This window comes from Pseudorca crassidens, chromosome 1, assembly GCF_039906515.1.
Source record: "Pseudorca crassidens isolate mPseCra1 chromosome 1, mPseCra1.hap1, whole genome shotgun sequence".
Classification (NCBI taxonomy): domain Eukaryota; kingdom Metazoa; phylum Chordata; class Mammalia; order Artiodactyla; family Delphinidae; genus Pseudorca; species Pseudorca crassidens.
In genome coordinates, this window is record NC_090296.1 from 150,173,329 (window position 1) to 150,192,841 (window position 19,513).

At 44.3% G+C, this 19,513-nt stretch overlaps 1 protein-coding gene across 1 annotated transcript; it reads right to left on the reverse strand.

The window, feature by feature from the left end:
• Window positions 1-1,070: 1,070 nt before the first annotated feature.
• On the reverse strand, window positions 1,071-14,740 carry ANKRD34C (ankyrin repeat domain 34C). Its single transcript, XM_067698762.1, has 2 exons — window positions 14,334-14,740; window positions 1,071-6,109 (listed from the first exon to the last, which is right to left on the reverse strand). Exon 2 carries the CDS (start codon window positions 6,063-6,065, stop codon window positions 4,458-4,460), a length of 1,608 nt encoding a protein of 535 aa, XP_067554863.1. The 5' UTR covers window positions 6,066-6,109; window positions 14,334-14,740; the 3' UTR covers window positions 1,071-4,457.
• Between the last annotated feature and the right edge of the window lie 4,773 nt (window positions 14,741-19,513).

A 19,513-nucleotide genomic window follows, 5' to 3' on the forward strand; every position in this document is an offset into this window, starting at 1 on the left:
AAGTGCCTGACTTAATTTTGATGTCTGAGGCATCCACTTCAAAGGGGGCCTCCACCTCAGAGATGCCTATCTCGATAAATACACATTGCCAGCCACAAAGGACTAAATAAAGAGCCAGGTCATGCCCCCACCCACTCCCCAGCTTTGTTTTAGAGATCTTGGTTGATTTCAGTGACTGAGCATTTGGGCCCCTTGTTTTTTCTCTTCTCACACTTTAAATTCCTTCTCTTATGTTTTAAATTCACTCATAAAGAGTGAGCCCATGAAACCCTAGGTCCTCAGCTTGGACCCCAATAAAAGCAGAACCCCAGGCCTGGGCCCTCTGTCTACCCACAGCCTCACTGTGTGACCCCAGGTGTGCCACGTAATTTTCAGGACCTGTAAGCAACAAACCTTTTTTTTTCAAAGTTTCCTGATGATTATTGCTGAGGGCTTCTTGCAACCACAATAAGAAGCACAAGGGCTGGTCCAGCCATAACATTGGTTATCAACAGGCTGAGACGGGCACAAAACAATATAATTTATTTCAACCGTCTAGGAAGGAACCTAGGGGTAAGGTTTGGAACTTTCCAGGGAATCAGGAAGTCTGGATGAAGTCTGAATCACAGAATTCTAGAGTTTAAGAGAGAAGAGAGACCATCCACCTGGTTTATTTGATACTTACCAGCCTGCCCTGGAGTAAGAGCTAAGAGAAATCAGCTTATATTAACATTCATCGACATTAGAAATAGGGCCCAAGGAGGGATATCCAGGGACCTTACCAGTAGCAGATGGCAGGTGCAGCCCTGGGGGGAACTGAGCAGAAGGGCCAGAGGAAAAGAATTCACCCCCATTGCGGCAATGCACCTTCTCATTCTTAGCTTTTTTTTTTAAACCAGAAAAGAAACTGTAATACCTGTGTAGTTAAAAATTCATTTTCTAAATCACGTGTACATAAAACAGTAGGTGTTTGCTCAGGTCGATGTTACCAGGCAGGCATATGCCAAACCCATCTTAAGGAAAAGGTAATATGTATAATTGAGATTTCACTAAGAAAAATGGGAAATACTTACTATTGAAGGATTGTAATATATCTTTTATTGACATATTAGAAATATCTAAATAGTTCCATTACATGGATTTTGGTACATCCTTGAGCACATCGTCAGCTCGAGACTAGGATAGAACACGGTAGAGAACCAGTTCAAGCAACACACGATACATCTGAAGTACCAACACACACAAAGGAGGAAGGTCAGACAAAACCTGCGTTTACTTGATGAAATTCTAAGAGGCTCGACGATGGACTTAAGCAAGCAGACAAAGGCTTTAGAATGTCTAGAAATTGAACCCAAATTCCAGATTTGAAACTTTAGACTCACATTCTATAATATATTTTGATAAACATTCCAGAGAGTCTTAAGTAGATGGGTTATTGAAACTAGTTTGTGGCTATCTTCTGTAGTGACCCTAGGCTCCCCCAAATCTCTGATCTAGGAAGCGTGATTCAATCCAAATATGCTTTTAAAAAGCATTTCTCTGAGGTTTGTTAACACGAAGAAAATTGCCCATGTATGCATTAACCGTAATTAAGCATTGCAGTGGTTGTCCTAGTTTGGAACAGTCTAGTTCAACTAATGCATCGTCAGATAGTGATGAAACAAGGTACTATCCTGATGACCGTCTACAGAAAGGCCAATGGAAAGGTCACAACTGATGGATGCAGGCAGTAAGTGGCATGAGCGTACCTGCTGTTACGCATCTGTGTGACGGATGGACAGGCTATTCCAAACGGGCAACTCATCATGTTTAGTGTTTCACCTAAGCTAATTGCTATGAATATACCACATTCACTACTTAGGATAAATTAGGCTTTCAAATCTTAGCTAAAGGTTTAGAAAAATTCCCTTATGCAGTGTCTTGCTCTCGCCCCAGTTAGATACTATCAATACTGGCAGACATTAGTTTTAACTGACACTGACGACCATCGGAAAAGTACTTAAAATAGTGTGTGTGCGTTCCTTTAATGAGCTGCTGAGAACAGTGGTTGTCTGTCTGGTTCTCTCTTTAATACATCAGAGTTGTTGCTTTGCCTGTAATCATGGCCAGTTGGTGAGAACTATTACCATCTAAATGGTCCTGAAGAGCGTATGGGTTGGGACACTCAACCGAGGTCATGAGCCCTAGAGTTTCACTAGCTTATGTGCTATTCTTCTCATTTTCTTCCCTTCCTGCCAAGTACAAGAGGCCATTAGCACTGAGGTCGAGAATCCTGAAGACGCACGTTGTATATGAGTCATCTTACTAAGTTACAGTTTGAATTGCCCTGAAGTTAGTGGAACAGCCTAGCCAGCCAGCCAGACCTACACCTTCATGCAGTTTGGTTGCTCTTGGCATATTTCTACCGTGTACACAATCGTTCTCCTAGAGCAGTGGTGATCAGCTAAGGTGATATCACCTCCAGGAGATGTCTGGCCACGTCTGAAAGCGTTTTTGGTTGTCACAGTTTAGGATGAGGATGCTACTGATATCTAATGGGTAGAGACCAGGAATGCTGCTAAACAACTTACAACGTACAGGACAGTCTCCCACAGGAAAGAATTATCCAGCCCGAAAGACCCATAGTGCCGAGGCTGAGCACGTGCCTTCCCTAAAGGAATTACTAAAGAACAAACACTCGGTGTATTTATAACCATCATTAGCACTTTTGATTGGGATATACAGATACCTTTCTAGCAAATGTCATTATAGAAATGGTCTGATGTGCAGAGCTTCTGTGGCAGAATTTCTTTTACTCTACAAGTGAGTTTAAGGCTCAGTATTGACAGAACCCCTGAGAATCTCAAGGGGCCCTTTGAATATTGCAGCTAGACTTTGCTTCACTTTGTGTAGGGTATTAGGTATTATTTGAGATTTTGAGGCTCCGGCGGTCTAAAGGAGTATGAAAATCAGCTGCCTCGTTTCCAATTACTTCTACCTGTGCCAGGCACAGTTACAGGCACTTTCATACATTATCTCATTTAATTCTCACCACACACTTGTAAGGTGAAGCATTACTAACCCCATTTTACAGAGGAGGGAGTGGAGGCTTGGAGAAGTTAAGCCACTTCCTCAAGGTCACGCAGCTGGTAAATGATGAAATAGAGATACAAACCCAAATCTCAAAGTCTCTCCTCTTTCCTCTATGTGATGCTATCCCCAAGGACTACTGAATTTTTTTAACCATAGAGCAAACATATCTAAGCAGCATGAAAGAAAACAGTAAATGGGAAAATAACCAGAAATATCTTCATCTAGAACGTGGCTACATTACACCAAACGTGCTAAATATCTGCTTCCGTTCTTGGGTTCGTGCAAAGTGGCTCGAAAAGGTTGTACAGGTTATTTCTACAAATCTCTCATCACATAGATGATTCAGGCAAAGAAGAAACCAGATGTTCTTGAATTTCCCAGAAAAGTGAAGGGGAAGTGACAGTTTGCATCCCTTAAAATTTTCAGCCTACAAGTGGTCCCCACTGCCTCTGGCCTGAGAACCATCTACTCTACCTTGTAATATGTGCATCTCCCATCACCATGTATCATTCTAGTTTGGAGAGATCTTACCAAGTTTTTTTTTTTTTAAAGGATAATCAGGAAACGCTTCTTATGGGTCTATTCTATGAGTTGTATGTACAAAACTCCAAATTAGCCAATAGCCCCTGACTGTTTTTCACAAGATTTCAACACAGAACCTGTGTCAGGGCAGGAGGCCAAGGCCAGTTTCATTTCTGGGCAAGATTCGTCTCTGAGGCACCAGCTACTGTGACACAACAGAATTTGGGGGACACGTAGATCTAATATTTGGGGACTCAAAGCACACCCGAATTAGCACGTGGATAAAGCCTGTTACCGGAGTTCTGAAAGATCTCAACTGTGCTACCCCAGCCAGTGCCCCATGACATGGGAAGAGGCAGGACCCGAATACCAGAACCTCTCTGATGGGAGAATTCTACTTCTGTTCCTCCAGATGTGACACAGATACCCATATTTAACAGCCCAAAGATCGGTTTTGAACTTTTGCACATTCGAAAAAGCCTCGTTTTCTTTATAGGCACTTTATAGATTTATTACCCATGACGTCCTCCAGATACCATCTTGTGATTTAAGTTGTTTGTCTGGTAGAAAATAATGGGCGTCAGCCGCTTAGATCATTGTACCTGCGGTGTGACTTTCAAACTCCAAAGGTTTTCTTCCTTTGGAGATACTTTCATCTCCAAAACCCAATTATACTGGGCTCTTTTCGAGTAGGCCTATAAAAACCCAGATGTTCTTTCAGAAGGGAAGCGGCACCGTTTCCATCTCTCCTGAAGTAGCCGCACACCCACAGTAAGGAGTGATCAAGATGCAGAGACTCTGCATGACCGTGTTGGTCTAGATTATGGTACTTTTCATAAACTACGTAGATTTAAGAAAAAAAAAAAACCTCACTGAAAAAGCTTCTAGGTCATGATTTCTTCAAAGTCAGACAGCTGCTTCATCTGTTCAACTTGCATAGAATGCCTTCTGAGGAGCTTCCTTTTACTTCTCAAGTCAACTCTCTTTGGTGAACTTGGAGCAACAGGTACCATGGATTTTAAGCCACTAGCAAGTGGAGAGGAAGGTTTGCTGCTCGATCTAATATCCGGGATAGGTGGGTTCAGATTTACATTTAAAGGCGGAAGGAAGCCAGGCCTGGTCTGGGAAATTCGGTCTAGTAGCAGAGTTCCAGAACCCCGTCTTTCTAGAAGATGGGGTGGCCTGTGGCGCGCTGAGCTGGGAGATGTGCAGGACGCAGCATCCAGGGCCTCCCTGGAGCCCTGGAAGAGAGACAAGTGGGAGTTGTTGAGCTTCTTCCAATCTACGGGTCCTTTGCCTGATTCAAGGGAGATGGAGTTGGGCGGGTCGGCCCCTGGCTGTAAATCTAAATCATAGAGGTCATTTTCCAGCCGTTTGAGGGACACTGCGTCTTTGAGAGCAGAGGGGCCTGATGGGCCAATGCCACCCTTCTCTTGGTCAATAGGGAGAGTTCCTCTTCCGGCCAGACGTGGGTGGGGAGGCTGACTTTTCTCGTAGGCTGCCTTCCACGAGGCTGGTGCCAAAGAGGCTGGGATCTTCAGAACCTGCTCCGTGACCGTGAGGAAGAGGCTGGGGTCTTTGCCATCAGTACTGTTGGTTCTGGAAAGGGGGCCCCTTTTGGGGAAGGACATGTCACTGATGCTCTTGATGACCTCGCTGTCTGCACCTGCGCCATGGCTCCCATCCTGGCGCATAGAGGCGGCCAACACGGAGGGCGCGGTCAGGCCCCAGGGCTCAGATTGGAGCCTCTTCAGTTGAGGCAAACGGGCCCTTTTGAGGTTCCCGACCTTCCTAGGGAGTGACCCAGGATCATTAGGAGGCTTGGAGGTGTTGCAACCACCTGGATGCCCTGACTGGAGGCTAAAGAAGTCATCTTCCTTCTCACTGGGTGGAGAGCCCAGGCCTGGAGCCTTCAGTTCAATACCCGAGGGAGATGCACACCGTGGAGATGACTGTCTGTCTTCCTCTTTGGGTGAAGGAGGGACATTAAGATACTGTTTGGTGGTTTTGGTTCCTGAAGATGATTTATCCGTTGTTATAATAATCACCTCCTTGCCTTTGGCTTTGCAGGCATCCAGGAGATGTTTCAATGCATCCTGGTCATCTGCATTTATTGCGTAAACCAGAGCTGAAGCCCCTGTGCGATCCTCGAGGCTGGGGTCTGCTCCATTCTCCAGTAGCAAGGAGACCACTTCTCCCCCAGCTCTTCTGATGCAAGCATGGATGAGGGCGGTCTTGCCAGACTTATCCTGGATATTGGGGTCTGCCCTGTTGTCCAGCAGATACTTCACCATCTTGGACTTGCTGATGCTCTGCTGGTCCACATGTTTGGTGATACATGCCACCATGAGAGCCGTTTCGCCTTTGTCGTTGCTTTCGTTGATATAAGCACCCCCTTCCAGGAGGAGTCTGGTCAGCCTGAGCCTCCCCAGCCACACAGCCTTTAAAAGTGAGTTTCCATCAGTCCTTAATTCGGTGTTGTCATCCATCATACTGGCTACAGCTTAGAGTCTCTGAGCCACAGTGGCGATCAGACCTAGCAAGGGAAGAAGAGAGAAAAGGGTCATGTATTCTATAGAGCTGATCTGAGCAGCAAGGCTGTTAGAGACTCTGGATACAGCCGTGTCCCAGTTTGATCCCAAGTTATGCCACCTTGCTTGGTTATTTAACCTCTCTGGGTTTATTCCTTCATCTGTAACATGGCAGGGGTGACTGTGGTGATAGTGGCAAACTACCTGACTTTGTGAAGATTAAATGAGACAGTGTACCACACGTAAAGCGGTTGGCATGACGCCTAGGAGAGAGCAAGCAATAAAACGTGCAAAGCTCTTACTGGGTTGACTGCATGACACTTATCACAAATGCAGTTTTGTGATAACAGAAACTTTGTTTTCTGTCTGTTGGCATCACTAAAGTCTAAGTTTCCATAAGGAAAGGTCTGAGTCTATCTTGTTCACTGTTGTAGCCTCAGCATTTAGCAATGAGCCACACTTAATAGGTTACCTCGTAAATAATGGTTTAATGCAGTGTAGTTCTAGGTGTGCATCAAAAAGACCAGTAGGAAATACGCCAAAATGGTGTTAGGATTATGAAGAGTTTTCCTTTTTGCTGTACTTCCTAAACTAAACGTGTATCACCATTGTCGTAGGGGGGAAATGTAAAACAAAAGCAATCCAGCTGTCCATTTCCATGTTGTAGCCCCCACTATTCAAGCAGATGTCCGAGTTCTCATCCACCTCATTCAGGCTCTCAGAATAGCTCAAATAATGCAATGCTACATCGTCCTCTCTGGTTGAACAGATCTGAGGCAGAGGATGGACAAGGGGATTGCCGTTTTGCTCACGAATGTTAGGAAATAAAGCTCGTTCCAGAGCTCCCCCCGCTGAGGTCTGTCAAACCTGGGTTTTCTGCTTTGGTTCTCCTCATGTCAATTACCTAATTCCTGGACTCAGAGCTTCCAAAATGGGTGTTGGTCACGAGATCTCCCACGAATAAGGAGAAATGGTCTCCCAGAATTGATGCCCTACCAGCCCCGGGTCCCTCACTGGCCATGCTCTGCCAGCATGGCCCCTCCATGTGGACTTTTTGTCCCTCAGGCTCCACTGGGCAGGTGTCACAATGCCTGAGTTTTCCTTCTCTGATGCATGTCATCCTTCCTCTTACCCCACTACCCTGAGCAGTTATTGATCAATTTCTATTCCTCTATTAAACAGGAAGTCAGCAGCTTTTCTTGGCTAAAGTTGAGAGATGGGTGTATTGCCTTTTAAAACTTTTAATCCATGAATAGATACTTTGTTTAAAAAAAAAAAAGCCCAAATCACACTTAAGTATATAAAGAAGAAGAGTGCCCTTTACACGCCCCCAGCCCACCTTGAAGCCACTCATCTCTTCAGAATTAACTGCGGTTAACAGTCTAGGTTGTATCTTTCTGCTTCAGATCATTTTCTGCTTCTTCCAAATGCATCATTCTGATAATGCCATCTCAGTCTGATCTTGTTGCACTTGTGTTTGTGTGTTCCTATAAGATTTTCTGTAAAATCCCTACCATCCAAAGACACTGTATATTATTAAATGTATCCACAAGACGTTTGTTTCTGTCTCTTCAACTCTATGCTTCTTTCTTCAATCTCCTACTGAGTCCTTCTTCCTCTCTCCCTCTCTGTCTCTACCCGCCTGCGCCCCCCAAATGTGGCCATTCTCTCTCTTCTGTTTCTGTCATTTTAACTCTTCCGTGGTCATGTGATCATTTTATTACAGTTCTATGTGTCTATAAGCTTGTTAGTCCCCAAACTCTGGACATCTAAAGCGGAATTTTCAAGGGCTAAATAAAGAAAAGGCAATGTGCGGTGAAAACATGCTGTTTTCCATTCCATCCAAGGGGCCCTTCACCTCCTGGCCACACCTCTTCAGCATCTGCCCTGCTACTCCTGTTCTCTTTATACTCCATCTATCTTGAAATCTGGTCATTTCTCAAATGCCCCACTTTTTATTTCTCTTCCTTCTAACCCTGTTCATGTTTCTAACTCTAAGACCTCCCTGCTCTTCTTTAATTATTCATCATCCCTCAAATCTCAGCTCAAATGTTACTTCCTTTTTAATCAAGAGAAAAATCACTCAGGCTGGAAGGGAGAAAGAGGAATAAAATGACAACTGACTCATATCCAGACTATATAAAGAACTCCTACAAATCACTTCCTCCAAAAGAGGATACGCAAATGGCCAATAAGCCCAGAAAAAGGTGCTCAGCCTTGTTAGTAATCAAGGAAAATCAAATTACAGCACAATGAGATACCAGTACACCCTCCAGCGCAGCTAAAATTAGACCGACAGTACCAAGGATGGAGAAAGATGGGAAGATTCAGGAAACTAACACAACATTGTAAAGCAACTATACTCCAATAAAAAAAAAAAAAGAATCTACTGTATAGCACAGGGAACTCTACTCAATACTCTGTAATGACCTATATGGAAAAAGAATCTAAAAAAATAGTGGATATATGTATATGTATAACTGATTCACTTTGCTGTACACCTGAAACTAACACAACATTGTAAATCAACTATACTCCAATAAAAATTAAAAAATAAAAACCAAACAAACAAAACCCTTGGGAAGTAGGAATAAGGGGAAATGGAACACGAGGCCAGGCAAGAGGAAGAGCAAATACAAGCGCTACATTACTGAGCTACTCACGTGTTAAAGACAAGTGCACTGATTGCTCAGTCTTGCGGAAGTTGTATAATCCATTGCATCCCACCCAAATCTTTTAAACTCACCAAAACCAGGCTATTAGGAGACGAAAGGGAAAAGCGTTTTCCTGACATCTACTTCCCATCTCCCCTTGGTCAATATTGTGCTCTACAAAGGACTAATCCCCCCACACTTCTGAGCTGAGTAATTCTGTCTCTCCAGGCAGCTGTTGGAGAAACACTTTCTACAATAGTCAGTTTCTCCTGATCAGTTGGAACCAGGTGTGGGGCTCAGCCGTCTGTAGCAGTGACAGCAGCAGCAGTGTCCTGACTCTAAGACTGAGGTATAGAACCTGCTAAGGCCACTCAGGCAAGAGAGCAAGGTGAGCGGCCAACCCCCAGAGAGGGTAAGCAGACAGGGCTGTGTGAAACTGGGATGATACATAAAGCGAGTCTGGCGTCATTGGCAAGGCTCTTGTCAACTGGCTACGTGAACTGCAATCTTTTACTTTTATTTTTTTTAATTAACTTTTATTGGAGTATAGTTGCTTTACAATGTTGTGTTAGTTTCTTGTTATACAGCAAAGTGAATCAGTTATAAGTATACATATATCCCCTCTTTTTTGGACTTCCTTCCCATTAAGGTCACCGCAGAGCATTGAATAGAGTCCCCCGTGCTATGCAGCAGGTTCTCATTAGACTTCCCAAGGTTTTATAACCCAATGAAGTGTTACTGCGTATGTTTTTGCCCCAGGCTGATACCAGCTGCCTTCTTTGAAGCGTCAAATGGCCCTATCAGATGTCCTCTCTCCCCCACTTAACAAATGAAGAAACTGAAGCCAAGAGTGAAGGGTTGGCTTGCCCTGGGTCATTCAGAGATCAGTGAGTGGGTGACTCTTCTGAGATGTCCCACCAGCCCACACTGACCCTTCTCTCTGTCATCCATCTCCCCGCACAGTGTTCAGCTTTTGGTAGGTGACTTTGTACTCTCTGACCTGCCCCATGTGCTTGACTGACTTGACCTTGGGTAGAATTTGACATTGAGACTGAGAAACACCAGTTATCTTGGGCTGTTTGTAGGAACTGAAGTGTTAGGGACTCTGGAGATAAGGCTGCTTTGGTCAGGTAGCCACATGCACAGAGAAGCAGAAAGGCTGAAGTGCACAGTGAGAAGAATGAAGTTAACACACTGAGAAGCTGATATGAGAGGTGGAGAGAATCCCCTCTCTCTTCAGCAGTTCAGCTCCCTCTGGGGTCTGTGAACACTCGAGGAGCCATGTTTCTGTTTAGCAGAGCTTGAGTTAATTTTTATTATTTATAACATGGTAAACCTTCACTAAAACACTGGCATTACTTGCTGGCTCATTCATTCATATATTCATCATCAAACACTCAATGTGTCCACTCCACATTAGGTGTTAAAGAAATCTGTAGAATTCTAAAGAAATCTATAGAATTCAGGATTGGAAGGGTGAGACGGGAGGCTGCAGGAGCCTCTGAGAGATGACGAGGCTCAGAAGCACCAAAATGAGGAAGTTATGGAAGAATCAAGCTGCAGAGATGTTCGAAAGCTAGAATTGCATAGTGACCCATCGAATGTGGGAGTCAGCCAAGACCAAATTTACTTTTTAAAAATTTTTTTTGGCTGCATTAGGTCTTCGTTGTTGTGCACAGGCTTTCTCTAGTTGTGGCGAGCAGGGGCTACTCTTCGTTGCAGTGCGTAGGCTTCTCATTGCGGTGGCTTCGCTTGTTGCAGAGCACGGGCTCTAGGCGCGTAGGCTTCAGTAGTTGTGGCACGCGGGCTCAGTAGTTGTGGCACACAGGCTTAGTTGCTCCGTGACATGTGGGATCTTCCCAGACCAGGGCTCGAACCCGTGTCCCCTTCATTGGCAGGCAGATTCTTAACCACTGTGCCACCAGGGAAGTCCCCGAATTTACTTTAATTTGGGAATTTATCTCCTACTGTGCATCACACAGAATGAATGTTAAAAACACCTAATGCTGGAAACAGCAGATGCCTTTCAGGCTTTCTAAGCTTCTTGGAAGAAAAGGAAGCAGTCCTGAGTGAAAAGAGCTGGTACATGCCCAGAATTTTGAAATCCCATCCCCTTTGGCTGCTCTAGGCACCACGTTTTTATCTTTAAAAATTAGCAACCCCAAAGTGGTGAGGTGTTTCTTCAAGTGTTTCAGAAAGGGAGTAAACTGAGAAGTGAGCAAAGTTTGGCGGGTTCCTCCCTGTCGTGCTCCCTTCCCACCCCCACCTCCCACCCCCGCCATCCTTTTCACTTTTCAGGGCTGTTTTCTGTTTAATTCATCTCCACTATAATGGTGACTAACATAATTTCTGAAGGCACAGGGACTGGAAAAGAAATGCTGAAAACTAAAACATCACTAACACCCAAAAAAAAAAAATTGTTTTGATGGAGGGGATGAATGGGTGGAATTATTTGCCTTTTTTGTCCAGAAATCTTTGAATTATTTCATTATCCACAAAATTATGGAAGTCTTAGACTTTTGAAGCTGAGAGGAGCCATCTTGTTCAATCTTTCCCAGTTTATAAGTGGAAAGTTTAAAGACAGAGATTGAGTCTTTAATCTCACTGAATCTAGGCTCCTTCACTCCCATGTCTTCCCAGACCTTTAGCCTGATTAGTGTAGAACAAGGCTGCATAATACTGGGCTGAGGGCTAAATGTGGTGCCCAGTTATGTATTGCTCCACTGGAACAGTGCTTTAACTTTTTTTTTTTTTTTTTTCGGTACACGGGGCCCTCACTGTCGTGGCCTCCCCCGTTGCGGAGCACAGGCTCCGGACGCGCAGGCTCAGCGGCCATGGCTCACGGGCCCAGCCGCTCCGCGGCATGTGGCATCTTCCCGGACCAGGGCACGCACCCATGTCCCCTGCATCGGCAGGCGGACTCTCAACCGCTGCGCCACCAGGGAAGCCCTGCTTTAACTTTTTTTTTTTAATTTGAATGTTTTAAGATGGATTATTCATTGTCCAGTTTGACAAAGGCCCTGCCATTCTCTGTAGTCTTACATTTGGCCCAGTTCACACATTCAAGTTACTTACCTAGCCTCTGTAGGTATGTGGGTTTATGACATGAAGCATAAAGAGTAAAATACATGGGCTACAAGTCATGATGTTGTGTTTTTGTTCTTCCCCTCGCTTCCTAGTCTCTCACCTCTACAGGTTTGTTAGGAGGCTCCAACAAGCTGATGGATACAGAAGCCCTTTTTATAAACTTTAAAGTCTGATGTGCTCGTGTGAACCATTATAAATAGCTAACACTTCATTACTTCAGTGCAGATAAAATACCATTCGCTTTACCTCCCCTTTCTTGAGTCTCATTGGCATCAGATTTCCAGTTAAACTTCCCTTGTTTGGCACAGTGGTAAATCTTTCAGAGGGTTGAGGCATTGCATTGGTTTCAAGACTACTTATATTAGTGCTAGCAGAAAAATTATGCAAAAGTGGAGGAGCAACAGACTCCTACAAACGTCTGCAAAGTTTCTCATATCCCTATGCAAGGGACTGTATATACACTTTATTGTACTTTGTGACCCAAAGCAAGTGTCTAGGACTTTATAATATGCATAGTTTATATTCATCTTATTTCTGGCTACAGCCTTCATCTTGTTTCTCCTCTATTTTCTTGACTGCTTCTAATATATATAAACCTGGCATCTTGTGGACCTTTATAAGTTGTTTTAAATTCTGTGTGGAACAAAATAGAATATAATCAATGAACATTTATTAGATTGGTCCATATGACGTTACTGTGTCTGTAGGTAAAAAATGGTCAAACCATCATCAGTTTCACACGGTCCAACCTGATGTTTACAGTGCTTATCTCCGTATATTTTGGTGCTGTAATTGCTCCGTAATCCAAGCTCTGGAGGATGCACCAGTCATGGTGGAAGGATTACAGGATAGAGAAGCAGGAGATCTGGATTCTAACCTCAGCTGTGCTACTAGGTAGCTGAGTAATTAAGGGCAAGCGTCGTCTTTCCAAATGAATAGAACTCCGATGCTGCCTTACAAGATTGTTATAAGGATCAAAGGGTAGGCTATATGTGAACACTATCTACAAAGTCCTCTAAGAGCCACGGGGTTATTATGTTGAATTAAGCTCATCCAGAATCCTACCTCTAAGCCCTCCCAGCACCCTGTAGAGTGCCACTAATGCCATTACCAGTCCTCTTTCTCTTCCAATCACCTGCTGCCTCCTTTCTTGCCTCCACCACCCAACCACAATTCAAAGTTTGCTGAGTCTTTCCACATTCATGATCTCTTTGACCACCCTCCCCTCACACTTCTGCAAGGGAAGCTTTATTATCCTAATTTTACAGATACAGAGTCTGAAGTTCAGACGTGTTAAGTAATTTTGCCCAAGAGCACACGTTTGTAAGTGGTATAGCTTGGATTCAAACTCTGTTCCTCTGAGCCCAAGTTCAGAGCTCTTTCACAGTGAGAATTCTGCTCGGACACATCTCCTGACTACTGCAGCCAGGAGTGGAGTTTAAGAACACAGCTCTACCGTTCGGTGGTTGTAGAAACTGGGCCAAGTTACTCAGCCTCTCTTGCCTCAGTTTTCTCATCTGTAAAATGGGGATAATCACAGACACATTTGTGGTGTGCTATAACAATAAAATAACTCAGGTAGAGCTCCTAGCACAGGGCCTTGGCACATGGAAAACGCTCAATAAATGTTAAAATTTGAAGAAGTTTGGGTACACCTTTCCAAATCCAGGAGGCCACCCCGTTCAGCTGTAGTATTTGCAGAAGCTTGGGGGCTATCTTTATACTCCGCCTCTTCCTTCTACAGTCACGGGAAGCAGTTAGAAGCGGATCAGAAACTGAGTTCCACGTTTGCTCTTGCGATTCGAAAATCCTTTCTCCCAGCTCTAGGGGCGGGGTTAGGTAGTCGCCCTCAGAGGCGAGCCGCGGTGGCCTGGGGCGAAGGAGACAGGACGCCCTGGGCTCACAGGGCGCCGCGCGCAGCCCTTTAGGGCTCTGTCCGAGGTGCTGAACGCCGCGGACTCCGGGCGCGCGGGCAGTGCGTGAGGGCGTCCACTGTTGTCAGTGTCTGTGAGCATCTTCGTGGAGAAGGCAGAGCACGGGGGTCAGGTGAAACCAGGACGGTAAGTGCTTCTCCCATCATTTCTCTAAAATGCTTAGATTCATACTCTTTACCATTTCTTGCACATTTTCAGGCTCATAACCTCTCACCTCCCGTTCATCATAGGTTTCTGCAATAATGTGGACTTTGCTCCCCCTTCAGTCCCTGCAGAAATTCAGACGCCTGTCTCCAGCCCCGATCCACAACCATTTCCTACAAAACTTCATCCCCCTATGCATCTCATCCCCGCGCGTCAATGCAAAAATTTTAAAAAAAGGAATTTTTTTTTTAACCATCTTTCACTCCTATCTCCCACAATTTCCTGTGATAAAAGCAGACTCTCTCCTACCAACCTCCCACTCATGCATGTGGCTAAACTGTGCAGACTTACTTCTTAGGAGCTGAAGGTCCCACCCAGGTGACCAGTGGAGACCCCGGGAGTGCGCTTACCTGGTGGGGACGCTCACCAAGCGAGGCCACCTGGGTCCACGTCACGGGTCGTGTCATTACTCCAAAAGCAAAGTCAGAGGGCGCCCCGCACCCCTGCCTGAGGCTGTGGGTTGGCTTGCCAGGCTGAGCCAGCGCCGGGAGCTGGGGTTACCTGGGGCCTCGCGGGTTCTGTTGAGTGACTTGCCCAGAACTTCTTTAAGGTTTATAAATAAAACTTCTGCGTCAGTTCCTTCAAACCACTCCTTGTTCCTCCAAGTTACAGTGGGAACAAGGGAGGGGTTTTTTTAAGAGAAAGAAAGAAGCATGAAAGAAAGGTAAGAATTGTCCCCCGTTGTGGTTTGCAGATCTCCTGCGCAACCCCAGCCCTCCAGCTCTTTATTCGGCTCTACTGGCTGCCGAGGCTCTGCTGCCCGCTGGCGCCTGAGAGCATCTCTCCAGCCGCGACGCGAGCGGTTTGTGTGGGTGTGTGTGCTGGGGAGGAAGGAGGAAGGAGGGGGCAGCGGGGGTGGGGATGTGCCTACCTGCAGCTGCGGGCAGAGGCGCCGGCCACCCCGCCCCCTCATCTCCAGCTCTTGAGGGATTAGACTCGCTTAACAACTTAACTTGAGCCTCTAGGAGCCCCAGAGGGTGGGTGCAGTTGGGACACGGCGACCCTTGGATCAGGCGAAGTGAGGGGACGCTCCCAAAGTCTGACACTGCAGATCCCAGACTAGGGTAGGGATTTGAACTCCTGTCTCCTTTGCTCTTTCCGCGGCTCTGCCTTCCTTCATAAAACGCCCTCGGATCTCAGGATGTCTGTCCACAGTGTGGGAAGGAGAGGGAGAGAAGAGGGGGCGAGTGAGACTGTAAGACCTGAGAGGAATCTGATTATCACAGACAAACTATTGGATTCCATTCCAACTCCATCCTTTAGCCCACCTCCTGCTTGTTCCTAGGACTTCCCGGGGAGCCATTCACCAACAATATTTGCTCCCTTTCTAACAGAAGTAATTCGTGGCTTGTATAGAATTCAAAGCACGCGGCATTATATTTAGAAAGCAGCTGTCCCCCCTCAGCCTAGCTGGTCACCTTCCATTATTAGTCCCATTCCCCGAGGCAACCTGCATTTTCAAACCACAAACCCACTGATATATATTATCTATCTATATCTGTATCTGTCTATCTATACACACACACACAAAGTTCTATTTTTCCTTTACAAAAAAAGTCCTACTTCTTGAGTCAGTTTCATACATTTACATTTTCCTAGAAAATTGTCCATCTCACAATTTCAAGTTCACAGGCACAAAGTTACAACTAGTATTACCTTATAGTGTTTGCTTTTCTCTGAAATTATACCCCCTTTTCATTCTTAATATTGTTGATTTGTATTTTCTCCCTCCCCATGCCAATTTTTTTTTACCAAATTTGCCAGAGCGTTATCGATTTTATCAATCTTAAAAATATAAATATTGTTCTGTAGTTCGCCTTTGTCACTTAATGTTTCCATAGTGTTACCTATGGAAATGTTTTCATGTGGCATCCATTATTTGTTAAGTACCGAATAATATTGAGGGGGGTCTTTCTCTGTAAAGCAGTTACAAGGTTTTGTGTACTCAAATCTGTAAGTCTTATCTTTCATGGCTTCTAGATTTCCCACCTTGCTTAAGGAGACCCAGAATCGCAAGAATAATTGCTTAAATGTTCTAGTAACTTAGAACTTTTTTGTTATTGTTGTTGTTGATGATGATATTGTTGGTTAGGTTATCAATTCATCTGGAAATTAGATTTATGCATAAGGTAGGGCAAGGATTTGATGAAGGCGAGAAGCCAGCTGTCCCAGCACCAAATCTGAATAGTCCTTCCTCCTCTTACTGATTCAAGATGCCACCCTTAATTATACCACATATATATTCCCCCAACAAGCTTTATGTGGTCAATGTATGTTCTTTTATTAAAATACACTGTTGGATTGGAATTATTTATTTACCTTAGGGCTTTTAGGGGGCATCCATATTAATAAATAAAATTATTTTTTTCCTTTTTAGGGGACGGTGAGGTTCTCATTCAAATTTGATACAAGGTTATGCTAACTTTCTAGGATGATTTTGAAAGCATCCTGGTTTTTTCCTACACACTGGTTGTTTTTTTTTTGTTTGTTTGTTTTGTTTTTTTTTGCGGTACGCGGGCCTCTCACTGTTGTGGCCTCTCCCGTTGCAGAGCACAGGCTCCGGACGCGCAGGCTCAGCGGCCATGGCTCACGGGCCCAGCCGCTCCGCGGCATATGGGATCCTCCCGGACCGGGGCACAAACTGTCAACCACTGCGCCACCAGGTAAGCCCCACACTGGTATTTTTAAATTATCAAGATATCTATCTGCTCATTGATGATTTAAAGAATGCATCTACAAAACAATCTGGACTTGATGGATTTTAGAAGGCTAGATCTTTAATTATTCTTTCCAAAGTTATTGGTAAGTAATGGAGTATTCATTTTCTGATTCTTCTTGAGTCAATTTTGGATCATTTATCTTTGCTTAGAAAATAAGTCTGTCTCATTTACGTTTTCAAATTTATTGGCATAAAGTTACAAATAGAACACCTTTATAATTTTTCATCTCCTCTGAATCTGTTCTTATATCCCCTTTTTCATTCCTGATATTTCATTCCTGCTTTCCCCCTGTTATTTTTGGTGTTTATAGCTAATGTTATTTTGCTGTGGTCAAATTATATGATCTACGTAATTTCCACTCTGTGGCCCATGAAATGACCAATTAAAAATACGCAAAGAGCATTTTTCCCTCATACTCAAGGAAGAAAAAAATGTACTTTCTGTGTTTTTAGATACAAACAACACAAATCTGCCTGCAAAGTTAATTGCACATTATTACTCTCTATATCTTTATTTTATACTGCAAGGCAGTAAAGCATGTTGGTTATGAGCGCAGGCTCTGAAGTCAGACTACCTGGATTTAAATCCTCACTCAGCCACCTACCTGCCATGGGATCCCTGGTGAACCACTAAACCGCCCTATGCCTCAGTTTTCACCTCCGTAAAACTGAGTTCATAATAGTATCTACTTCATAGGATGGGGACCAGAGACAGCTGAGTTAATACATGTTCAGTGTTTAGTGCAGTTCCTGGTAGGGAGTAAGCACTATATATGTCTTAGCTATGTTTGTCTACCTGATCCATTAATGTTTAAATTAAACTGTTAAAGTCTCCCAGGATGCTTGAATTCATTCATTCAGGAAAAATTTACCGAGTTGAGGCTATATGATGTGACCTGCTTTCCTTTGCATGCTGGAGACTCAGCGGTGAACAGGAAAGACAAGTTTTCTCCCTTTGTGGAGGAACCTTCTAAAGATTGAGATTTGTCAGTATCTGTGTGTGTGTGTGTGTGTGTGTGTGTGTGTGTGGTGTGTATCAGGGCTCTGCCATCCATTTCATACAAGACAATGTGAAACAAAGGCCTTTTGCAACCTATTCCAAGTCTGCCTTCTGGTGGTATCTCAGCCACATCCCCAGAGATGCACCTTATATGCTAGACTCACATGATTAATAACAATACAAGTCCCCTACATACAAACGAGCTCCATTCCGAGAGCGCGTTCGTAAGTCCAGTTTTTTCGTAAGTACAACAAAGTTAGCCTAGGTACCCAACTAACACAATCAGCTATATACCGCTGCTTTTATTTTTGCTTCTGGACATCCACTGTACTCTGTACAGCACTGTACAGTGAAGTACACAAAAGCACAACCACTTGTAGAGGATGCACGCACATGACAATGTACTCCAGACTCGTGAATTAACTTACGTGATTGGACACGAGAACACACGTTCACATCTTTTAAAGTTCGCAACTTGAAGGTTCGTATGTAGGGGACTTACTGTAATAATTATTTTTTAAAATAATAATTGCTGGGACTTCCCTCGTGGTGCAGTGGTTAAGAATCCGCCTGCCAGTGCAGGGGACACGGGTTCAAGCCCTGGTCCGGGAAGATTCCACATGCCACGGAGCAACTAAGCCTGTGCGCCACAACTACTGAGGCTGCACTCTAGAGCCCGCGAGCCACAACTGCTGAGCCTGCAAGCCTAGAGCCCATGCTCCGCAACAAGAGAAGCCCTGCTCACCGCAACTAGAGAAAGCCTGTGTGCAACAACGAAGACCCAACGCAGCCAAATAAATAAATTTATAAAATAGCAATTGCTAATAATAGCAATAAATGGTTTTGAATGCTTAATATTGTCAGTGCCCTCTAATCAAAGACCTCCAGGAACACACCTGTAGTTGAACAAGTTGGATTTATTACCTGTTGCAGCAAGGGGGAAAGCACACCATGGAAAAGCATGGAGCATCTCAGTAAGAAGGTGTTAGAAAGAACGTGTTATAGAATTTGGGCTTTGGTTGGGAGATTTGGGGAGAGTTCCCTCCACACTTAACAGAAGAGAATCACATTAGATGGTATTCTGACACCACAAAGAAAATTATAAAGTGATCTTTGGTGGCTTAGTTCCCTGTGCACTCTGGGTTTGTTGTTGTTGTTTGTTTTTTATTGATATAATTATATCATTATGTTATAGCATTATGTTAGTTTCAAGTGTATAACATAATGATTCGATACTTGTATATATTGTGAAATAAATGTCTGGTTAACATCGTCACCATAAATAGTTACAAGATTTTCTGTGTATGTGGTGAAAACTTTTGAGATTGACTGTCTCAGCAACTTTCAAATATACATACAGTACAGTGTTATTAACTATAGTCCCCATGCTGTACATTACATCTCCATGACTTATTTTATAGCTGGGAGTTTGTATTGTTTAACCCCCTTCTCCCATTTCACCCACACCCCCCATGCCCTCTCCACTTCTGGTAACCACCAATCTGGTCTCTGTATCCATGAGTATGCCCTCTCTTTTTGTTTTTTTAAATTTATTTATATCTTATTTATTTATTTTTGGCTGTGTTGGTGAGTGCGGGCTTTTCTCTAGTTGCAGCGAGCAGGAGCTACTCTTCGTTGCGGTGCTCAAGCTTCTCATTGCGGTGGCTTCTCTTGTTGCAGAGCACGGGCTCTAGGCGCGCAGGCTTCAGTAGTTGTGGCTCACGGGCTCTAGAGCACAGGCTCAGTAGTTGTGGCGCACGAGCTTAGTTGCTCCGCGGCATGTGGGATCTTCCCGGACCAGGGCTCGAACC

Bases quoted from the DNA above. Each gene is read 5' to 3' on its own strand.
- ANKRD34C (XM_067698762.1), bottom strand. From the start codon at position 6,065: ATGATGGATGACAACACCGAATTAAGGACTGATGGAAACTCACTTTTA.